Here is a 23,474-nt window from a genome sequence, read left to right on the forward strand (position 1 = left end):
CTCTGGGTTGCTTTATATCCGAAGTCTTTTAAAAACAGTTTTCACTCTAATGCAAACCCTTTGTGGGACATATTTTAGTACTGGAGTCAATGCAAAATCAGATAAATAAACAGTGCACAAATTTGACTGATTGCTCACACTGGATGGAAGCAAGTTATTGGGATGGGATTTGGAAAGGAACAGGAAAGCTATGTTACTATAAGTACCAATTTAGCCTGGCTGCAATCAGATAAAGGAAAAGGAAGCTGTCCATTAAAGGCCAACCTACGCTGGCATAATCAATCATCCAGCTGAACCATTTACTGAAACTGCCCTGTCCCCTTCATTGTTGAAAAAAAGTAGCAAACATCCTGGAAAACTGAAATTAGAGCTCATTGAAATGAATTAGAACAGCCATTTGTAACGTGAATTAAAGAAAGAAACGGATAGCAAGAAAAAAAAGCCCAAAGAGCAATAAGGGTAATTTTAACACCATCCAGACCCCCACTCCCTATCCAGCGCCTCCCCCACCACCCCCCCCCCCACCTCACAACAAGTGGGAGAGGGTTGTATAATTAAATGTTGCACGTAACACCCAAACTGTTGAAGACGTGCCTTGGGCATTGTTACAGTGGTGAGCTGCGTGATGTGTCTGTATCCCGTTCTCGAGAGGCAGGACACCTTGTTGTAATCTATGTATTCAGGGGCACAGGATAAGGGGCTGATCATTTTGGACCGAGAGTAGGAGGAATTTCTTCACTCAATGAGTTGTGAGTCTTTGGAATTCTCTATCTCAAAAAGGTTGTGGATGCTCCACCATTGATCGTTTAAGCTGAGATAGACAGATTTTTGGCCACTTGGGGAATCTAGGGAAATGAGGAGTAGGTGGGAAATGGAATTGATGAAACAATTAGCCACTGATTGGTGGACCAGGCTCGAGTGGCTGTGTGGTCTACTCCTGCTCCTATTTCTTATCTTCCTAAATCAGGCACCCACAGTGCAGCTGGGAACCTGATTTAAATTTAACACTGGTCAGCTGGGTTTCCCAGGGCTCAGAAAACTCAAGAGCAAAACAAAGATGGTGACAGCTGGATCAAACAGATAAGTGCTTTTTTATGGCACTGCCATATTGAGAGTCAGAAGACGGCACAAGTCAGCAGTGTGATGGAATATTCCCCAATTGCCTGGATGAGTGCAGCTCCTACAACACTCAAGAAGTTTAACACCATCCAGGTCAAAGCAGCCCGCTTGATTGGCAGCACATCCACATTCACTCCCTCCACCGCCGACGCACAGTAGCAGCAGTGTGTACCATCTACAAAATGCACTGCAGGGATTCACCAAGGCTCCTTAGACAGCACCTTTCAAATCTATGACCATTACCATCTAGAAGGACAAGAGCAGCAGACACATGGGAACACTAACTCCTGAAAGCTCCCCTCCAAGTCACTCACCATCCTGACGTGGAAATATATCGTCGTTCCTTCACTGTCGTTGGGTTAAAATCCTGGAACTCCCTTCCTAATAGCACTGTGAGTGTACCTATACCACATGGACTGCAGCAGTTCAAGAAAGCAGCTTCTCAAGGGCAATTAGGGATGGGCAATAAATGCTGGCCTAGCCAGCGTCACCTACATCCCATGAATGAATTAAAAATAGTAAAAGTGCTCTCCTCAGCCCCTCAAGCACATCTTCTGTCACCATCAGCAAATACCCCACCCCAACAAATCCATGATTCCAAACCTCATGCACAATTACCTCTCGCTCCCTCCAATCCAGCAAAAATAGATAATGAAATCCTACTGTTAAACTGAGCAGGGCATCCATGTTCCTGGGATTTCCAGGATTCCATATCCCCAACTCCCCTCAACCATGCTTCCCTGTCTAAATATTAGGTCAATAACTCCCCCCAAAAGAACAACAGCACTAGAGCAAAGATCAATCTATAGACAACAAGGGAAAGAATAATGAGTAAAATAGGTGAACTTGGTCTTTGGTAACTTAGCGTAATTAAAAGATTTGCTAAAACAGAACATGCTTAAATAAGTGATGTTCTTATATCAAACACAGGGAATGGCTCACATAACCACTGCACTACCACATTCTTGTGAACTTTCTTGTCCTGGTTTCTAGTTCTGCGAATAATAGGAAACCATGAATAACAGTGCTGATATTCTCAGCTGCTTAGATGTGGCAATAATGAAAAACAAAATGCTTAAATTAAAATCAATGGATCAACAAAGCTACTATAAAACATAGAAAAGCACATTTGTATGTAAACTATATTTTATGGGTTTTGGTTGCCATGTTAGAGTATTCATGCAAACTTTGATCCCATTGAAGATTTTTTTCTGGAGAGCTAACACTTCATTAATTCACGTATTAAGTGCAAAGGAAGTGATGCTGAAACTGTAGAAAGCTCTGGTTAAGCCACAAACTAGAGAATTGGGCAGAATTAAATGTCTGCCTGGGGGTAGTTTGGAGGCAAGGGGGCCCTGTGATTGTCTGGGAAGGTGTGGCCTGGAGATCCTGCTGCCTTCCTGCCTCCCTTTGATTAAGTCTGGAGTGGGAAGGCTTGAAGACAGCCTTCCAGTCTAGAGGCCAAAACACTAAGCATCCATTTCTTTGCTGTTTTGTGCTCCCTTGCTGGACACTCCTGGATTCCACATGCCACGACCTTTGTAAGATATTTCTCCTTATGGCACCTTACCCAAGATCTTCCGGAAGTCCAGATCTACTCCATGAACTGCATTGCCCTAGCCCAGTCTTGCTGTTACTTCTTCTAATTATTCAAAATAAAATAATGCTGGTTAAACAGGACCTGCCCTCTAGAAAGGACCTTGCTGACTATTATTTTTAATTACCTTCTCCATTGCTAGACGTTTCAAAACTTGGTAGTTACATTAGCTTTTGGCAATAGTATAAAATTGGTGGCATTGGATTAGCCGGCTGTTGTATAATTTACCCAATCTTGCTTTGCAATGGTGAAGTGCGGAAGCATGGTGAAATCAAGCTGCACTTTATTTCATTTCCAAGTGGGTAAGGGGAGAAATGGTTCACTTACCCCCGAGCATCAACCCGAGCGACTGCACTGACATTGATCTGCACTTGGTGGAGGTTGCTGTTTGAATTATCCTTATTTGAACTGAAATACAAGGCGGGGGAAAAAAAAAACCTTGTTCAACAGGAGAAAAACTTAAATTTACTGTCTTTGAACTGTAGAAATCAGAATTTGAGCAATCGTTAAAAAACATGCTGCAGAAATTAGACCTTGCATGATATTTTTATTGTTATTACAGCATACAAACTTTTTAAAACCTCAGAGAGTTAATTGTCAGTTGATTAAGTGATTTTCGTCAAATAAATATTTGTAAAAGAATACCTTAAGAACCAAAATAGCATTACACATCACTCATATTTATTGAGGGGAAGAAAGAAAAATAACGACCAGACTTCAATTTAACTCCCTTATTTCCCTAAAAGGAACATCAGAACCTAGTTCATGACAGATGACCAAGTTGCTCTATTTTTATTGTTTGGAGTATTTACTTTGGTAAATCATTAAATTTCAGCAGCTACAAAATTGAAGGTTGGAATAGGTTGCAGTTACAATCCTGACATTTTGAATCAGTTTATCTTTCAACCTCATTTTTCCAAGCTTGTTTGAGTCAAGGCAAAATGCTCTATAAGTTCAGCTACAAAATGAACAAATCCGATTTCATCCTTGCGCTCATCATAATCTTTAAGAGAGGCTTTTTGGTATCATAAAACTTTTAAATAATCAACAAGTTTCTAGCACCATACTTAAAAACAAAATCAGTTCATCAAAAACATTCAAAAATGGATATACAGGTGACAAAGGAGGTTAAATTACCATTAGTGTACAAGCAGTGCACAAAATGAGAAAAGTGAGATATTTACTTTTTTTTTAAACACATTCACAGGAACAGCAAATTTTATTTTTGCAAGCTTCCTGGAAGTTCAGGTGTGTTGGGATAGCTCCAAAGACTGAATATCCAATAAGAAAATATTGTTGTGAATGCTCTTCCCCTATCTAAGTTGCCACTTACGAGTAAATAGTGCAATATAGGCCAATACAGCCATGGATGTGCAGGCTGGGTGAAAATGGACAGAGTGCAGAAGACACACACAATGCACAATGGTAGCCTTTGGTAAGACGATAGTTTACACCATGGTAGGCAGCTCTGTGTTAAGCCTCACCTAGTCTGGCTCAGGAGCCCGTCTCTGCACATGACAGTCTGCCACATTTGATGCAGAGGAAGGCAGTGGGCTGAAAAAGTGCAGGTCTGCTGGCCTCTCTTTTCTCTGAGCTCTCTTCATGATCAGATGAGCTTTGCGTTTCTGCTCACCTCTTCCAATGCCCTTCCAAATAGACAGTCTCCAGAGGTCACAGACATCAGTATCAATGTCTGCCATCTTCATATTTCACTTGCAGGTGCCCAAGAGGTTATGAACCATTGGCCAGTTCACCGTACAGAAGGTCTTCGGGTATACAGCTGTCATCCATCTGATGACCACGGCCAAGCTAGCACAAACATTGTTGGCTTAGCAATGTGTGTATGCTGATGGAATTAGCATGTTCCAGGACCTCAGAGTTGAGGATCTTGTCCTGCCAAGAGATGCTGAGGATTCGTCTGAGACAATGAAAGTGGAAACTGTTCAGCCTTTTCTCCTGCTAAGCATATGTTGTCCGTGTCTCACTGCTGTACAGGAGTGCACTGAGGACATAGGCTTGGCAGAATTGCAGTTTGGTGTTTTCAAACTGCTGTTGCTCCACACTCTCTTACTCAGCCTGGACATAACAGCTGCAGATATTGCGATATACGTGTGTTGATTTTAGCATCAAGTGACAGATTGCTAGTGATGGTGGAACCTAGATAAGTGAAGGATTGGTAGAAGGATTAGAGGGGATATTAGGAAAAACGTTTTCACCCAGAGTGTGGTAAGTGTCTGGAATTCACTGCCCAATTTGGTGGCTGAGGCAGAAACACTCAACTCATTCAAAAGGTACCTGGATCTACTCTTGAAGTGCAGTAACCTGCAGACTGGGTGCTGGAAGATGGGATTGGAATGGGTGGCTTGTTCTTTCTTCAGCCAGCGCAGACATGATAGGCTGAATGATCTCTTTCTGTGCCGTAACTTTCCTAACATTCTATGGTTCTATGTATGGCCACACACTGGACCAAGACATTTGTCTTTCTGATGCTGATGGTCAAACCAAACTCTTTAGAAGCGTGAGAGGCCCTATCCATTTGTCACTGCAGGTATTCCTCAGTATGGAATGCCTGTGTGTCATCGTCGGCATGGAGTCCGGCACACCATTGTCTTGGATCTCAGGTGAGCAAGTTTCAACAGCTTTCCATCAGTTCTGTTATGTAAGTAAGCACCCTCTGAAGATGACTTGAAGGCATATGACAACAGCAAAGAGAAGAATATGCCAGAAGATTGTTGGTGCCAGAACACAAACCTGTTTGACCTCACCGCGGATCTCAAAGTGCTCCGATGTTACCCCATCATAGCTGCCCTTACCCGTCCAGCCAATTTTCACCAACAGCTTAAATAGTCTGCCTCTGTTCACATGGTTGAATGCCTTGGTGAGATCGAAGAAGACAATATAAAGTGTCTACCTTTGTTCATGGTTTTTCTCTTGCAGCTCGCAGACTGGGAAGATCATGTCAATTGTAAACCTTCCAGTTCTGAAGCCACACTGGGATTCAGGTAAGATGGTTTCAGCCATAATCTGCAGTCTGACAAGGGCAACACAGGCAAATATATTTCCCGCAATGCTCAGCAGGAAGATGATAGCTGTTGCAATGGCTGCAGTGCTCTCGTTTTTGTGCATGGACACAATCTTTGCATCATGCATAACCTGGGGCACTGCCCCCTCCCTCAGACAGAAACAGAGAAGTTCGTACAGATGCTGTTGGAGTGCTGGTTTCCTATGCATGATGAGATCAGGCAGTATAGTATCAGCATCTGGAGCTTTCCCCATGACAAGTGAGTCAATATCCTTGACAAACAGGCTTTCTACGGTGTCTAGAGATTCCTTGGTGACAGTGTTCTCCCTGGAGTACAAATCAGGGTAATGTTTCACCCAGCTCTCCAACTGTTTATTGCAGTCAGTGATGACCTCGTCTGCCTTTGTTTACAATGGAGCCATTTTCTCTGATGGACCTGTTATCATTTGGATCCCATCATACCTGCCCCCAGCATTTGCTGTGTTGAAGGATATCAGAATATTCTGGCAAAATTGTAACTAGTAGTCATTGGCGCACTGCCTAGCAGTCTGTTGGACTTTACTTCAATCAGCTTTTAGTGCATTTAGAGTCTTCTCGCTTGGATCCCTCTTGTAGTTAATGAAAGCAGATCACTTGGCTTCGACAGGTTCCAGCACAGAGATGTTAGCCTCGAACCTGTCAGCATGTTTTCTGCTCTTACCTCCCACATGTTGAAAGTGAGGTATTGTAGATGGTGTCTCAATTTATGTTCCATTTTACTTCTGCACTCTGGTTAGGAATACTGAAGAGTGCCTGTTCAATCGAGTCAGTCAATGTTAATTTTTACCTGGGTCGGCAGTATCTGACACTTAATACCAAAGTAGCATTTCTGCTTTGAATGAAAAAACTTTTGAGGTTTGCATCCGTCCTAACTCTGGTGCACACCAGGGAATGGCCTGTATCACTGTCAGCACAGTGGTAGTTGAAATTGAAAATACTGTTCAGAGAGTCATGCCTGGTGATGATCAGATCCAGCTATGCCCTGATCTTGGATGTTTTCAGGACACTTTGTGGCATGGCTTATTCTGAGAGAAGGTGTGTTAATTACACAAAGCTCATGGTAACAGCAAAGCTCAAATAGTCTCTGTCCATTTTCATCTATCTTTCCCAGGCCATGATGTCCGAGGCAGGAGGGCTATGCCTTATGGTCCGTGCCCACTCTTGTATTGAAAGCCCCCAGTAGGTCTTATGCCTCCGTAGTGGAGCACAGCGTTGGACCATAGATACTCATGAGGTTAACTGGCCCTGTTTGAGTTGAGAGGCTGTTGGAGAGAACACATTCTGAACCATTTGTGGGATTCTAACATTGAGAGCAGCAAGTTCCTTACAGCGAAGCCTACACCTTGCTCACACATTTGCTCTGAACTCTTCCTCTGGCAGATGAACATGTAATGTTTTTCTTTCAGTGATCCACTCTCACCAAGTCTGGTCCCTTGTAAGGGAAACTATGTCAATGTTCAGCCAGTCAAGTTCCATTTCAATCACAACTGTTTTGCATGCATTATTGACCAGCTGCATGTTGTCTGTCAACCCCGTGCACATGGTCCTGATGTTCCAGTTGGCATCTTCTTTCTTTTCATTTGTTTCATTTGTCTGCCTGTGCAATGAATTTTGTCCACTTGTTGAGCAGAGTCTCTAAGTTCCAAGCACCCATTGAAGCAGATGGACCATGGCAGGTCAGCATCATACTAGTTGGGGGCTGCTCAACTTGAGATGGGTGGTGGCTGACCAGTGTGACACAAGAGCTCCTCCCACCAAAGACAGTCCGTAACACCCGCTCTCTTCGCAAATCAAGTTGGGCTTATCACTCATAACTGCTGTCTCCTGTATTGTGTGAACAATCTGCAACGGAACTAGCGTGTCCTCTCTGGGACGCAAGTTTGGGCAAAATTAATGGACACTTTGGGCTGCCCAAATTTCAGGCTCTTGACCTCCACGGCTGGGTCTAAAGGAATGCAAAGCACAACATTTGGCACTAACTTGGTTTGAGGAATTGCCGGAAAAAATTACATACTTGGACAACCATCCACCTTTGGGCTCCACTCCAGATTTTTTGTCTGCGTTTACAACCTGAGCCTTCAAGTCTCCCAAGGTATCCACAAGGCAGTGCAGCTATTCGGCCATGGCTGGGAATTTGGTTCGTGAATGGCAGGGTGTGCCCACATGCTGTTGGGCCTGTACATTGCATGTCTGGGGGCCAAATCTCCTCCAAGTTCCTCTGAAGCCTTAGCCTGGGGCCATGAGGGGCCTGGTTTCCATGTGTTGCCACAAGGAGGTACAGCTGAGGACTTGCCGATGGAGAGGTTGTATCCTGAGGTTTAGCTCTCTTTCTTGCATTGCTGCTAGCCAGTTGTGTAGGCTGAAAAAGAAGAATGAACCAGCACACAAAAGCAGAAGGTATGCTAAGTCTCTTAGCCCACACTAGATGCATCACATCGACCTGGTGGATACACAGAAGACATACAGCAAAGGAACGGCGATATATTCCCCAAGTCAGGATGGTGAGTGAATTGGGGGGAACTTCCAGAATGTGGTGCTCCCATCTGTCTGCTGCCCTTGTCCTTCTAGATGGTAGTGGCTGTGGGTTTGAAAGGTGCTGCCTAAGGAGCTTCGGTGAATTCCTGCAATGCATCTTGCAGATGGTTCACACTCCTGCTACTGTGCACTGGTGGTGGAAGGAGTGAATGTGTGTGGATGTGGTACTAATCAAACGGGCTGCTTTGTCCTGGATGGTGTCCAGCTTCTTGAGTGTTGTGGGAGCTGCACTCATCTATTCTGTTTCTCAGAAGTGGAAAGAAGATTGGGAAGATCTGTATACTAAGCGAGGTGGCAGAGATGGGCAGCTCCGGATGCATCACCTCCAGGACTAGGATTCAACGTAGGAAACACTACAATGGTTTGACACGAGTAGCAAAGGTTCATGCTCTGCTTGAGCCTCTTCCCATGCCTTTCATCTCACCCCATCAAAATATGCTTTTCTTTTTTCCTCCATCATATGCTTTCCAGTTTCCTCTTAAATGCATCTATACTATTGGCCTCAACCTCTCAGTATGGTAGTGAGTTCCACACTGGGTAAAGAAGTTCTCCTGAACTCCCTATTGGAATTATCAATGATTAATTTATGTTGATAACCACTAGCTCTGGTCTCTCCCACAAGTAGGAACATCACCTCTACATCTGGCCTAGCACACACTTCCATGATCTTTAATGGCCACTTTTGTGTCACCCCTCAACATTCCCTTTCCTAGAGCCCCCAGCTTGTTCAATCTTTCCTGATAGTTATAAAGCTCTCAAGGGTTTTGCATCATTGCAATAAATCTTTTTTCACCTTCTCCAGTACTATCACGTCCTGTCTGTAATATGGGTCGATGGGTCGGGGTAGGGGGCGGGGTGTGCTGGTAGTGGAATTTTACAGCCTCCCACTGACATATTTGAAGGTGGGAGGGCACATAAAATAAAATGGCCAGCCCACTGCCTTCCTGCCCACCCTCAGAACTGTCTCCCATATTAAATTGGGCTCCCTCCCTACAGACACTCAGGTGGGGACTTAGTTGGGGAAGGGAGACAGGCAACTGGAGAGACTGCGCCTCCATCAATAGCATCTTGTCTGGGCCAGTTCATAGCCATCTTTGCCATTGACATGCACCTTTAAAGTTAAGTTTTAAAATGAACAATTCGTTAAATTTTAGCTTGATAAGCATGCTATTTGTATTATTTACCCACTCTTGCTAAATTCCCAATGCTACTCTCTTCAGCAAGCGACTCTGCAATTACTTGCAGCTACAAGCACACAGATTGTTTGGTTTGCTATGTGCTCAACACCTTCATTGGCAATATCAATGACAAGTGAGATGCAGCACACCCCTCTAGAAGGAAATTCCTTCAAACTGAAATTGCTCAATAAATTGATCGATTTCATCTAAAATTATCTGGAGGCGACCAATTTGCTCTTTTCAGATTACATGTTTAAATCTGTGGCGATCTGTGTTCATTTGTAGCTCACCTTTTGATCTGCAGGTAAAAGCTGATACTGGCATTTGCCATTTCCAAGCGCTGAACAGAAAAGCGTAGCCCCACAGACAGCTGACAAAAAAAAATCAAAGCATTAACCATGAACAGCTGCTGGAGTTACAGTGTTGAATTCCTGTTGTGGAAAACAGTTATTGGCAATGGCACCAAAGAAACTAAATCTGCTGCCGTCTCTCATCTTTGTCAGCACTGAATCTATTAATTCATGCTGATGATGTAACTTATCAGTCCACTTAATACATACCTGATGACATTTTTTAGTTTTTTTTCCTGATTCCTCTAAAGTTTTCTAGATGTTTATTCAACAAACAGATAATAATAGATTTTACCTCTAAAAAAGACAAAATGAATTGTGGGACCCTATATCCTACTTGTAAATCTACTTCGATTCTAAGCGTGCATGAGCAGACACATTAGAGTACATTTTTCAACATTTAACACCTGGTACAAAGCTTTGCCAACCAGGTGTGAAAATCAGGAATCCAGGAACGGAGGTCAGTGGCAGCTTCAAGGATGAGCCATCCAGGGTGGAAAATCTTGTGCACCAGCTGAGTTCTGTGCCCAAATTTCCAAAACACATTCTTGATGGACAAAGCTCCATTCCTACAGGGTGAATTTATAAAATCAACCATTATGTCACTTCACAGAATTTGGCAAAGCCTACAGCACAGAAACAGGCCATTTGACTCAATTGCTTCATGCCAATGTTTATGTTCTATACGAAACTATTGCCATCCCTCTTCATCTAACCCTATCACCATCATCCTATTCTTTTTTCTCTCCTCTGCTTACCTAGCTTTGCCTTAAATACATCTATGCTATTTGTCTCAACTACTCCTTGTGGTATAGTGTTCCACGTTCTTCCCACTCTTTGGGGAGAATTTTCCCCTCGTTGGGGCAGAGGTTGATGGGTTGGCATGTGTGGGTGCGCTTCCAATCGGTGCCCCAGATCGGAGGCGCGGTGCCATTTTAAGTGGGCGGGCCAATTCAGGCCCGCCCAGCATGATGTCCACAGGGAAGTGCTATGTGCTCCCTGTGCAGGCAGGAGGGGAATCCCTAAAATCGAGAGTGTGCTCTTTTGCGCACGCGCACAAAAGAGCGCACTCATCTCCCTGAGGCTAAGTGCTGCCTCGGGGAGATCGGCTCTGCTTTCAACAATATTACAAATAGAAAAAAAATATTCTCTTACATGTCCCCTCATGTGACAATGTCACATGAGTTGGGACATGTTCATAATTTCCATAACAACTTTATTAAAATTTTAAAAACCCTACATGAAACCTCATCCTGCTGGTGGATGAGGTTTCATGTGTTTTCTAGTTGTCACTGGGGCTCCTGGCCTGTCCGCCATGCTTAAGGTTGGATGGGCAGGTCCTTTAATTGGTTAAATGATCCTGTCAACGGCCTCAATTGGCCATTGACAGGTCGGCGGGCAGACAGCTGATTTTGCTGTGCCCCCGCCTTCCTGAAAATTTAAATGGGGCGCAGTGACTTCAGGGGTTCCACCCGACGTCATCCTGCATCATTTTATGCATTGGTCCCACTTCCCCACCCCCCGCCCCCCTCCCCACGCTCGCCGACGGTAAAATCCTACACTTTGAGTAATGATGCTCATGAATTCCCTACAGATTTATTAGTGATGGTCTCCACACAAATGGGGACGCTTTCTTTACGTCTACCCTATCTTCCTTCCATAACCTTAAGGACCTCTCTCAGGTCAACTTTCAGCCTTGTCTTTTCTAGAGAAACGTACCCCAGCGTGTCCGGCTTTTCCTTATAATATATCCTATCAGTTCTGATATCATCCTTCCATATCTTTGTGGCTTTCTCTGATATCTCTATATCCCTTTTCTAATACGGAGACTAAGCTGTATACAGTGCTCAAAGTATAACATAAATTCTCAGGTTTTCAATTCGATCCCACTGGAAATGCTTGGTTCGTTTCCTTTATGGTTTTATTGTTGCTATTTTTTGTGATTTGTATGTCTGTAACCTTAGATCACTTTGTTCCTCTACTCCTTTTAGACTTTTATTATCCAAATAATGTCTGGCCCTCCTTATACTTCCTACGAAAATATAGCACCTCATATTTAGCTATATTGAAATTTGGCAACTGCATGTCCACTCTGTAAGACTATTGGTGTCTTTCTATATTTTGTTGCAGGCTTCCTCAGTGCTTACTATATCCCCCAGTTCAGTGCTGCATGTAAATTTTGAATTTGCACTTCTGATTTATCAGTGCAAATCATTTATATAAATAATGAACAACAATGGGTCCAAATTGAATAGCCATTCTTAACCCCTACTCTGTTTTCTGTTTTGTAGCCAACATGCCATCCATTCTGCAACTTGTCCCTTGACTCCACATGTACTGACATTAGCCATGAGGCAACTATTATCAATGGCTTTTTAAGATCCAAAGATTACAGCTACTGCATTACCCTGGTCAACTCCATCAACTACTTTACATAGATTTCAATAAAGTTGGTCAAGGATGAACTTTTTTGGAATCCATGTTGACTACTTTTTAAAATATTCCATATCACTAACATTAAGCTAATTGGTCTATGTTCCCCAGATTTGTTCTATCTCCCTTTTAAATAAAGGAACAAAATCAGCTATTGTAATGTACACAGTTAGTTTATCTCATAGATAAGACCATAAGACGTAGGAGCAGAAGTAGGCCACTCTGCCCATCGAGTCTGCTCCGCCATTCAATGAGATTATGGCTGACTCCACTTTCCTGCCTTTTCCCCATAACCCTTGATTCCCCTACTGATTGAAAATCTGTCTATTTCAGCCTTGAATATACTTAACAACCCATCCTCTACAGCTCTCTGCGATAAAGAATTCCACAGATTGACTACTCTCTGAGAGAAGAAATTACTCCTCATCTCTGTCTTAAATGGGCAACCCCTTACTCTGAGATTATGCCCTCTGGTTCTAGACTCTTCCACATGAGGAAATAACCTCTCAGTATCTACCCTGTCAAGCCCCCTAAGAATCTTATATGTTCCAATAAGGTTGCCTCTCATTCTTCTAAACTCCAAGAGTACAGGCCTAACCTACTCAACCTTTCCTCATAAGAAAATCCCCCCATACCCGGGATCAACCTAGTGAACCTTCTCTGGACTGTCTCCAATGCCAATATATCTTTCCTTATAAGGGGGCCAAAAATACTGAGGCAAGGTCCAATACTTCTGCCGTTTCTAACCTGTGAGGTTATCTTGTGCAGGCCTTAGTGGCATTACCCATATCCTGGTTTTGCTTTTGTCATTTCTACATCTTTTTATCATTTAATATTGTTGTCACTCTTCGCTTTTCTAATTGTTTTTGGCTTCATTCTTCCCTCTACATGTACTCTTTTGTCAACTTCTTTACTGTTTATCTTTACTGTTGATGTACTTGGTGTAATGACTTAGTTTCAATTTTACTTATTGCTTTATTCATCTATAGTGTTTTTGATTTGCTTGTTCTTGGCTTTTTTTTAAATCAGAAAATATTTCTCCTGAACTCCACTGATCATTTTAAATATATGTGACAGCCACTCTTTCTCTTTGTCAAAATTTTTATGCTTTGCCTTCCCTAGTTTGAGTCTCGTCCCTCAAAATTAGCTTTTTTCCCTCCAATGTACTATTTTGGTCTTTGTCTTATTTTCATATTTCTGAGCCATTATTTCAAAATGTATTACATTGCGATTGTTATTGCCTATTCTGAGCATTTACTTCTCTTATCTACTCTGATTTATTTCCAATAAGTTGATATCCAATCAGTCTCTCTCTTGTCGAGCTTCTTATTTACTGGGGAAGAGAGGAGTCCTGAACACACTGTAAAAACTCTAATCCCTTTTCTCCTTTCCCTAACTCTTTCCGCCAGTCTATGTGGGGGTTGTTGAAATATCTCATGATTATTATTCTATTACTTTTACTAATTTCAAAGATTTGCCTTTGTATTTCTCTCTCCACCTCCCTTCCTCCACCTTCCTTATTAGCCAAAATAGATTTGGGGTACATTATGCATGACATCTCAATAATAAACTCTGCACAAATATAGGATGGAATCTTGTTGAGGTGCCTGATAAGGAAAGCCAGTGAGAGACTTGTGTTGCCTCCTTCAGGGAAGACCTGCTGAACCAAGAGCCAATCAGGCAGTGGTGGGCCTTTCCCCAGGATCAGGACCCTAGAGGAAAAGGTCCCATCTACTGAGAGCTACCAGCCAATCAAAGCCCGGCAGGTCTTTTGCTCAACAGCTTCACTGGGGAGCTGGTGGCGGCTTCCATGATGACAGCCACAGGAGGTGCAGGGTTGCAGAGCGTTCCAGGCCAGAGGTAAGTAACGGCATAAGAGGTTTTGCAGGGTGGGGGTTATGGGGTGGGGGTGCAGGGAGGTTGGCAGCAAGGGCAGTGGGTGGCACTCAAAGGGCCACCACCTTCCCAATGCCGGATCCCTCACTTAGGCACCAACTGCCCCCCGGGAGAAAACAAGCAGCCTGCAAATGTTTACTTGCCATGCTCCCGGTGTGACAACAGGCCCACCCGCAGCTGGGTTAATACTAGCAGGATAAGGCCTTTAAGTGGTTATTAAATGTGCACTTAAGGGCCTCAATTAGTGGCAGGGCAGGAAGACCGGCCATAAGCCTTCCTGACCCCTGCTTAATTTGACAGGGGTGGGAAGGTGGTGGGGTGCTCACCCACCACCCTTCTGCCCTCCCCAGACACCACAGGAGAGAGCAAAAGATTCTGCTCATAGAGGTGTTGGATCAACAAAAGCTAGGAGTTGTCAAACAAAGAACGATATGTATTGCATTGTCAAATTTTGATATATGACGCACTCATCTCATACAGGAACAGAAGATGCACACTATTTGAATGAGAGGTTGCCATTTGTCTGCCTGCTGAAACCACTTGAGATGTTGGATAGAGTAACCGTTGAAGTCTGGAAGTGATTTTAAGGAGGTCATTTCAATGAAGGGTTAAGATAATTTCATAAACTTTGAAACCAAAGCACTAGCTATTACCAGTGGTTTCAGCTTTTAACTCTGTAGATGTTTCCAATGAAACATCACAAATAGGCTGGTAAATTCCTGGGAGATGCTCCCACTCCACAGGCATTACTTCACCAGAAATGATATGGAAACCCTATTTATGCACATAAACATGATTCCTGCTGCACTTCCTGCAAAGCAATGTTGGTGGAATTCACCAAACATAACGTCCTCCTAAAGTTATACTGATTTATAGTATGACATAAGAGTAGATTTTATGAATTTACCCTGCTGGTGTAGAACTTTGCCTATTGAGAATGCATGTTGGAAATTTGAACATTGATCCTCAATTCCTTTAGCGTTACTCCTGTTTATTGCACTTCCCGTGTCAGAATGGGAGCAGCTCAGAGGAAATTCCCATCCAAGTGAATTGTTTTTTAAGGAAACAATGGTCAGGCCACTGCAGGTCATTTTAAATGGGATAATATCCATAATGAGACAGGGCATAATCAGTGTAATTTAACTAAGTGCTAATCCACAGTTAATCACTGGAGTTAACATACTTGTTTGATCATGAATAAAAAAATAGTTCCTCTCCCTGCTTTCATTTATCAGCCTCTCAGCTGTAGTGGCCATACTTATATTCAGTTTATAGTGTGCATGTACAACAACCCATGGAAAAATACACAAGCTGTATGCCAAGTAACAGAAGTTATGTCCAGTGCAGATCTTTTGTTACAACATTCTCAGATTTTCAAAACTTCCACAGCCCACAGTGTATATTGTTACTGATCTGTGTGAACATTATACACTTGACTCAGAAAACTAATGTGAAGTTCAAGGGTCAGTGATTCATTTCTCCTTACTGAATCAAACAACTCAATCAGCGATTCACCCTTTGACCTAGTTCTGCACTTGCCTATTGATACAAACACTGGACCACCAACAGGTTCAAAAGCAGCATCAATTATGGTAAAACATAGCTATTAACTAAAAATAACAAAAAAGCATTATGTCAAACAGCTTCACAAACAGTACTGCTCACACACTAAAACTTTCAGGCTAACAGTAATACTTTCAATTTGCAGATTCACATTGGGGTTGCCACCAGGTATGGGAACAGGAAGTAACAAACACACTGGGGAAACATTTTCCAGAGGGCATTGGGACCCTGATGTCAGGGGTCCCTAGTCCACCCACGTCATCAGCACACTGGTGACACAACCTTCTGGGAGGTGGCCTCCAAACTGGCTAACTCAACACTCGCCATCCTATTAAGGACTGTGGGCAGGTTCCCGATGCTGGAGGGCCCATAGTGGTATCAGGCTGGCGATAGGAGCCGCTGAGGCAGAAGGGTAAGCATGAGGACGCCCCTGGGTTGCTCCAGAGAAGACAGCAAGTAAAGAGGCCTGAAGCCATTGGGTCCATCAGGGTGGAGGGGAAACCGCTGTACAGGTTTAGTTTTGGACGCAGTTACAGTCTTCCATCCCCACGGCATTCCAACAGTGGAAAACTACTGACGCCATTGCAAAATAATTGGCTGCCAACCTCCAGCCCCATCTTTATGGGACCAGGAAAGTTCAGCCCATGGTTCCTATCACGTAAATTTAATTTTGGGTGGATACAGAACCATACACACAGTGAGTTCTAACAATCCAGCCACAAAGGTTGCGGCTCAAGCTGTATCTTCAATATGCCAAAATGGTGACACTGGCCTGGTTTTTACCTGACCTGCCAGGAGTGGGTGAGTTGGAAATTCATGGAGAGCCTGGATGTCAAGATTCACCTGCGTGGTGTGGGGTTTAACTCCTCAGTTTGTGTTCCTAGATTGCTGTCTGGAAAGCACTTGCTTGACAGGCGAGCTTCCAGTCAGCAATCGGATGGTCAGTGGCTGGTAAATTTGACAAATTTATCAAAGCTCTTTGAGGATGGATACAGAGGAACTAGTGGATTTCCAAAAGGCACTTTGGTGGGAAGAACAGAAAGGCAGAATATTATTTAAATAGAGAGAGACTGCAGAATGCTGTGCTACAAAGAGTTCTGGATGTCCATGTGTGTGAATCACAAAAAAGTTAGCATGCAGCTACAGCATGTAATAAGGGAGGTAAAGGGAATATTAGCCTTTATTGCAAGGGGTTGGAGTATAACAAAAGGGAAGTCTTGCTACAACTGTACTGACTGCACCGAGAAAGGTGCATACTGTTTTGGTCTCCTTACTTACGAAAGCATATGCTTAGACCATAACCCCAGAAGATATAGGAGCAGAAGTAGGCCATCTGGCCCATCGAGTCTGCTCAGCCATTCAATGAGATCGTGGCTGATCTGATAATCCTCAACTCCACTTTCCTGTCTTTTCCCCATAACCCTTGATTCCCTTACTGATTAAAAACCTATTTATCTCAACCTTGAATATACTTAATGACCCAGCTTCTACAGCCCTCTGCGGTAAAGAATTCCACAGGTTCACTACCCTCTGAGAGAAGAAATTCCTCCTCATCTTTGTCTTCAATGGGCGACCCCTTACTCTCAGCATCTACCCTGTCAAGCCTCCTAAGAATCTTATATGTTTCAATAAGGTCTCCCCTCATTCTTCTAAACTCCATTGAGTACAGACCCAACCTACTCAACCTCTCCTCATAAGAAAATATCTTCATACCTGGAATTAGCCGAGTGAACCTTCTCTGGACTGCCTCCAATGCCAGTATATCTTTCCTTAGATAAGGGGACCAAAACTGTTCGCAGTATTCTAGGTGTGGTCTAACTAGTGCCTTGTATAGTTTTAGCAAGACTATATTTATTCTCCATTCCCTTTGAAATAAAGGACAACATTCTATTTGCCTTCCCTATTACCTGCTGAACTTGTATGTTAGCTTTTTGTGATTCATACACAAGGACCCCCAAATCCCTCAGTGCCGCAGCTTTCTGCAGTCTTTCTCCATTTAAATAATAGTCAGCTCCTCTATTCTTCCTGCCAATGTGCATAACCTCACATTTTCCCACATTACAATATTCCATCTGCCAAGTTTTTACCCACACACTTAACCTGTCTATATCCCTCTGTGGACTCTGTGTCGTCCTCACCACGTGCCTTCCATCTATTTTTGTGCCATCCGCAAACTTTGTGATAGTACATTCGCTTCCCTCATCTAAGTCATTAATATATATTGTAAATAATTGTGGCCCAGCACTGATCCCTGTGGCACTCCACTTGTTACAGGCTGCCATCTGAAAATGCCCCCCTAATCCCGACTCTCTGTCTTCTATTAGTTAGCCAATCCTCTCCATGCTAATATACTATCCCCAACACCATGGGCTCTTATCTTTTTAAGTAGTCTTATGTGCAATACCTTATTGCACACCTTTTAGAAATCCAAATATATTACATCTACTGGTTCCCCTTTATCTATCCTGCTTGTTACCTCCTCAAAGAATTCTAATAAATTTGTCATGCCTGATTTCCCCTCATGAAACCATGCTGACTCTTCTTGATTATATCATGCATTTCTAAATGCTCTGCTATTACATCCTTTATAATAGACTCTAACAATTTCCCAATGATGGATGTTAAGCTAACTGGCCAATAAATCAGGAGATTTATTATCCTGTTTTTTGTCTCCCTTCCTTTTTGAATAAGGGTGTCATTTTCACATGGTCCATCTCTGACACTTCCCTTCCCTTCCTTGACCTCTCTGTCTCAATTTCTGGTGATAGACTGTCCACCAATATCCATTACAAGCCTACCGACTCCCACAGATCCTTGACTACAGCTCCTCACACCCCCGCTTCCTGTAAGGACTCCATCCCATTCTCTCAGTTCCTTTGCCTCCGTCGCATCTGTTCTGATGATGCTACCTTCAAAAACAGTTCCTCTGACATGTCCTCCTTCTTCCTTAACCGAGGTTTTCCACCCACGGTCGTTGACAGGGCCCTCAACCATGTCCGGCCCATCTCCCGCGCATCCGCCCTCATGCCTTCTCCTCCCTCCCAGAAACATGATAGGGTCCCCCTTGTCCTCACTTATCACCCCACCAGCCTCCGCATTCAAAGGATCAGCCTCCGCCATTTCCACCAAATCCAGCATGGTGCCACCACCAAACACATCTTCCCTTCACCACCTCCCCTCCCCCCCCACCCCGGCGGCATTCCGTAGGGATCATTCCCTCCGGGACACTCTGGTCCACTCCTCCATCAACCCCTACTCCTCATCCCCCACCTATGGCACCTCCCAATGCCCACGCAGAAGATACAATACCTGCCCCTTCACTTCCTCTCTCCTCACCATCCAAGGGCCCAAACACTCCTTTCAAGTGAAGCAGCATTTCACATGCATTTCCCCCAACTTAGTCTACTGCATTCGTTGCTCCCAATGTGGTCTCCTCTACACTGGAGAGACCAAACGTAAACTGGGCAACCGCTTTGCAGAACACATGCGATCTGTCCGCAAGAAAGATCCAAACCTCCCTGTCGCTTGCCATTTTAACACTCCACCCTGCTCTCTTGCCCACATGTCTGTCCTTGGCTTGCTGCATTGTTCCATTGAAGCCCAACCCAAACTGGAGGAACAGTACCTCATCTTCCGACTAGGCACTTTACAGCCTTCTGGACTGAATATTGAATTCAACAATTTTAGATCTTGAACTCCCTCCTCCATCCCCACCCCCTTTCCATTTCTTCCCCCTTCCTTTTGTTTTTTCCAATAATTTATATGGATTTTTCTTTTCCCACCTATTTCCATTATTTTTAAATTTTTTATGCCCTGCTAGTCTTTCTACCCCACCCCCACTAGAGCTGTACCTTGAGTGCCCTGTCATCCATTCTTAATTAGCACATTCGTTTAGATAATATCACCACCTTCAACACCTCTTTGTTCTTTTGTCTGTGACATCTTTTGATTGTCTGCTCCTATCACTGCTTGCTTGTCCCTACAACCACATCCCCCCCACTTCTCTCCCCCCACCCTGCCCCCCCCACCTTATATTTCACCCCTCTCCTAATATTCACTCAGTTCTGTTGAGGGTCATGAGGACTTGAAACGTCAACTCTTTTCTTCTCCGCCGATGCTGCCAGACCTGCTGAGTTTTTCCAGGTAATTCTGTTTTTGTTATAAGGGTGTTACATTGGCAGTTTTCCAATCCTCTGGGACTTTTCCAAAATCTAAGGATTCTTGGAAGATTAGCAACAGTGCATCCACTATCTCTGTAGCTACTTCCTTTAATAACCTAGGATGCAGCCCATCAGGTCCAGGGGACTTATCAGCCTTTAACCCCATCAATTTCTCTAGTACTTTTTCTCGAGTGATAGTTATTGTATTTATTCCCTCCCCGCCTTTTGTCCCTTGATTTTTTAGTATTTTTGGAATGCTATCAGTGTCTTCGATTATAAAGACTGATGCAAAGTCTTTATTCAACTCCTCTGCCATTTCCTGGTTCCCCATTATTATTTCCCCAGCCTCATTCTCTAAGGGACATATGTGCACTTTGGCCTCTCTCTTCCTTTTTATATATTTGAAGAAGTTTTTACTGTCCATTTTTATATTACTTGCTAGTTTACCCTCAAAGTTTATTTTCTCCCTCTTTATTTTTTTTGGTCATCTATTGTTGGTTTTTAAAACTTTCCCAATCCTCTGGCTTACCACAAATCTTTGCCACGTTGTACATCTTATTCTTTCAATTTGATACTATCCTTGACTTCTCTGGTTACCCATGGTTGTTTTACCCCTTCCTAGAATCCTTCTTCCTCATTGGGATATATCTTTGCCATGAGTCATAAACTATTTTCTTAAACGTCTGCCATTGTTTATCAACCGTCTTTTCTGCTAAACTCCTTTCCCAGTCCACACCAGCCAACTCTGCCCTCATTTCTTTGTAGTTACCCTTATTTAAGTTTAGCACAGTTGTTTCTAACCTAAGTTTCTCACTCTCAAACTGAATGCTAAATTCTACCATGTTATAGTCATTGTTTCCTAGGGGATCTTTGCTCTCAGATCATTTATCAAACCTGCCTCATTACAAATTACCAGATCTAAAATAGCCTGATCCCTGGTTGGATCCATAACATATTGTTCTAGGAAACTGTTCCAAATACACTCTATGAATTCTTGCTCGTGGCTTCCTCTGCCAATTTGATTTTCCTAATCTACATGAAGATTAAAGTCACCCATGATTAATGTACTACCTTCTTTTACATCCCCTCATTATCTCCTGATTTATAGTCTGTCCTACGGTATAGCGACTGTTAGGGAACTTACAGATTACTCCCACCAGTGTCTTCTTCCCCTTGTTATTTCCTAACTCCACCCAAATGGATTCTACATTTTCCGATCCAAGATTATTTCTTGCTATCATACTTATTCCATCCCATACTAACAAAGCTACTCCGCCACCCTTTCCTTTCAGCCTGTCCTTTCAAAAGATCGCATACCTCTGAACATTTAGTTCCCAGCTTTGATCTCCTTGTAACCATGTGTCCGTAATAACTATAACATCATACCCATTAACCTCTATTTGTGCCATTAATTCATTTATTTTGTTCCAAATACCGTGTGCCTTTAAGTAAAGAGCCATTAATTTTGCCTTTTTTACCATTTTTCTCCCCTTTGACCCTATTTGTTGCTGTTTTTTTATGTTTGTGCTCTCACTCTCCACACACATTTTAAAATGAACTCCCCTCGCTCTCCACACACTTTTCAAAATGAACTCCCCTTGCTCTCCGCTCTTTTTAAAAATGAACTCCCCTCGCACTCCGCTGCTTTTCAAAATGAACTCCCCTCGCACTCCGCTGCTTTTCAAAATGAACTCCCCTCGCTCTCTGCTGCTTTTCAAAATGAACTCTCTCGCTCTCTGCACCACATTTCAAAATGAACTCCCCTCACTCTCCGCTGCTTTTTAAAAATGAACTCCCCTCGCTCTCTGCTGCTTTTCAAAATGAACTCCACCCGCTCTCTGCTGCTTTTCAAAATGAACTCTCTCGCTCTCTGCACCACATTTCAAAATGAACTCCCCTCACTCTCCATTGCTTTTTAAAATGAACTCCCCTCGCACTCTGCACCTCATTTCAAAATGAACTCCCCTCACTCTCCGCTGCTTTTTAAAATGAACTCCCCTCGCACTCTGCACCTCATTTCAAAATGAACTCCCCTCACTCTCCGCTGCTTTTCAAAATGAACTCCCCTCGCTCTCTGCTGCTTTTCAAAATGAACTCCCCTCGCTCTCCAAACACTTTTCAAAATGAACTCCCCTCGCTCTTCGCTGCTTTTCAAAGTGAACTCTCCTCGCTCTCTGTGCTCTTTTTAAAAGGTTGGTTGATTCTTGGTTGATTCCTGGGATGAAGAGATTGAGCAGGTTGGGCCTATACTTATTAGAGTTCAGGAGATAAGAGGTGATGTTTTTGAAACATATAAGATTTAGGGCAGAATTTTCCATGCCCGCTGGCGTCGGGCATGTTCAGTTGTGCGTATGGACAATATGGCAAGAGGTGTCATGAAATCAGCTTGCAATCGTAAGCCCTGCCTGTCAATGGCGGGTCATGACTCGCACCGTTGGACATCGAGAACCTCATTACAATACAAAACAAAAACAGAATTACCTGGAAAAACTCAGTAGGTCTGGCAGCATCAGCGGAGAAGAAAAGAGTCGACATTTCGAGTCCTCATGACCCTTCAACAGAACTGAAATACATCTGTATATCATTCTAAGGCCAGCCCGCCAGAATCATCCCCCCACAACTGGATCATCCGCCCATGTCAGTGGGAACACATGCCGGTGCACAATATGCCTTGACAAATGTGACATGCGGAAGTTGGGACTTACCGCCAGGGCCTTGCTCATATCACGAACATTCAAGGAGCGGAAAATGCTGGAGCCCGACAGCAATGGGGCCCTGGAGGAACATCCATGGCATGCTGGGTGGAATCTCATGAACTTGGCTCCACCGCAAAGCAGCTCACAGAAGGTAGAAAGTCTCGGTTGAGGGTCTGCTCACAATGGATGATGGTTGAAGGGTGGAGAGGAATATCCAGCTGTGTTTGGGAGAGGAAGATGCACAGGGTGGGGGGTGGGGGGGTGGGGAGGTCTCGGATCGACTGGGAGAGGTGGCAGAGGGTGAGGTTGGGGGGGAAACAAAGAAACAAAGGTATCGGTGGGGGGTGAAGTTGGGAGGGGTGAACGAAGATGTCAGGGGGATCAAGGTTGGGGGGGAGGAGGGGGTAATGGGGGAGAAGATGGCAACCCAGGGGGCTAGGGGTAAGTGGGGTGGAAGGTGTAGGGGAAGGATTTTGGAGGGGAGAAGGAGTGCGGAGAGGGGGCCACAGGAAAAGGGGACTCCGAGGGAGCAGACAGCCTCTGAGATCTCTGAGTGGATGACCCAAGGGGGTCCATTGGCCACTCGTCCTCCCTTTGGGTGCCTGAGGGCCCCAGCCTGACTCCTTGAGGGGCAGGAGCACCTGGAGAGACATCGAGGTGCCCCGTTTCCCTCTCACGTTGCCAATGCAATGGCTCCAGCAATGGAGTGCAGGTCTGCACGCATCTCCGCATTCTGCTGGACAAGGGTCTCCATGGCATCCACCAGCCTTCCCATGGAGACCTCCATATATGCACATGTGGGGGCACCACTCCATCAGAGATCAGGCGGACGCACTCCTCCGACTCGCATGCCACTCTGTTGAGGGCTTCCTACAGCTCTGTGTGA

General features: G+C 44.0%; 1 protein-coding gene across 1 annotated transcript in view; it reads right to left on the reverse strand.

Annotated features, from left to right (window-relative positions):
* itga8 (integrin, alpha 8) overlaps positions 1-23,474 on the reverse strand; it is a 291,418-nt gene that overhangs the window by 101,322 nt on the left and 166,622 nt on the right. Inside the window, exons 22-23 of the mRNA XM_041183667.1 lie at positions 9,781-9,860; positions 3,044-3,124 (exon numbers count right to left, since the gene is read on the reverse strand). Coding sequence (XP_041039601.1) covers positions 3,044-3,124; positions 9,781-9,860 — 161 coding nt within the window. The remainder of the gene's footprint in view (positions 1-3,043; positions 3,125-9,780; positions 9,861-23,474) is intronic.

This window comes from Carcharodon carcharias, chromosome 3 (assembly GCF_017639515.1).
Source record: "Carcharodon carcharias isolate sCarCar2 chromosome 3, sCarCar2.pri, whole genome shotgun sequence".
Taxonomy (NCBI): domain Eukaryota; kingdom Metazoa; phylum Chordata; class Chondrichthyes; order Lamniformes; family Lamnidae; genus Carcharodon; species Carcharodon carcharias.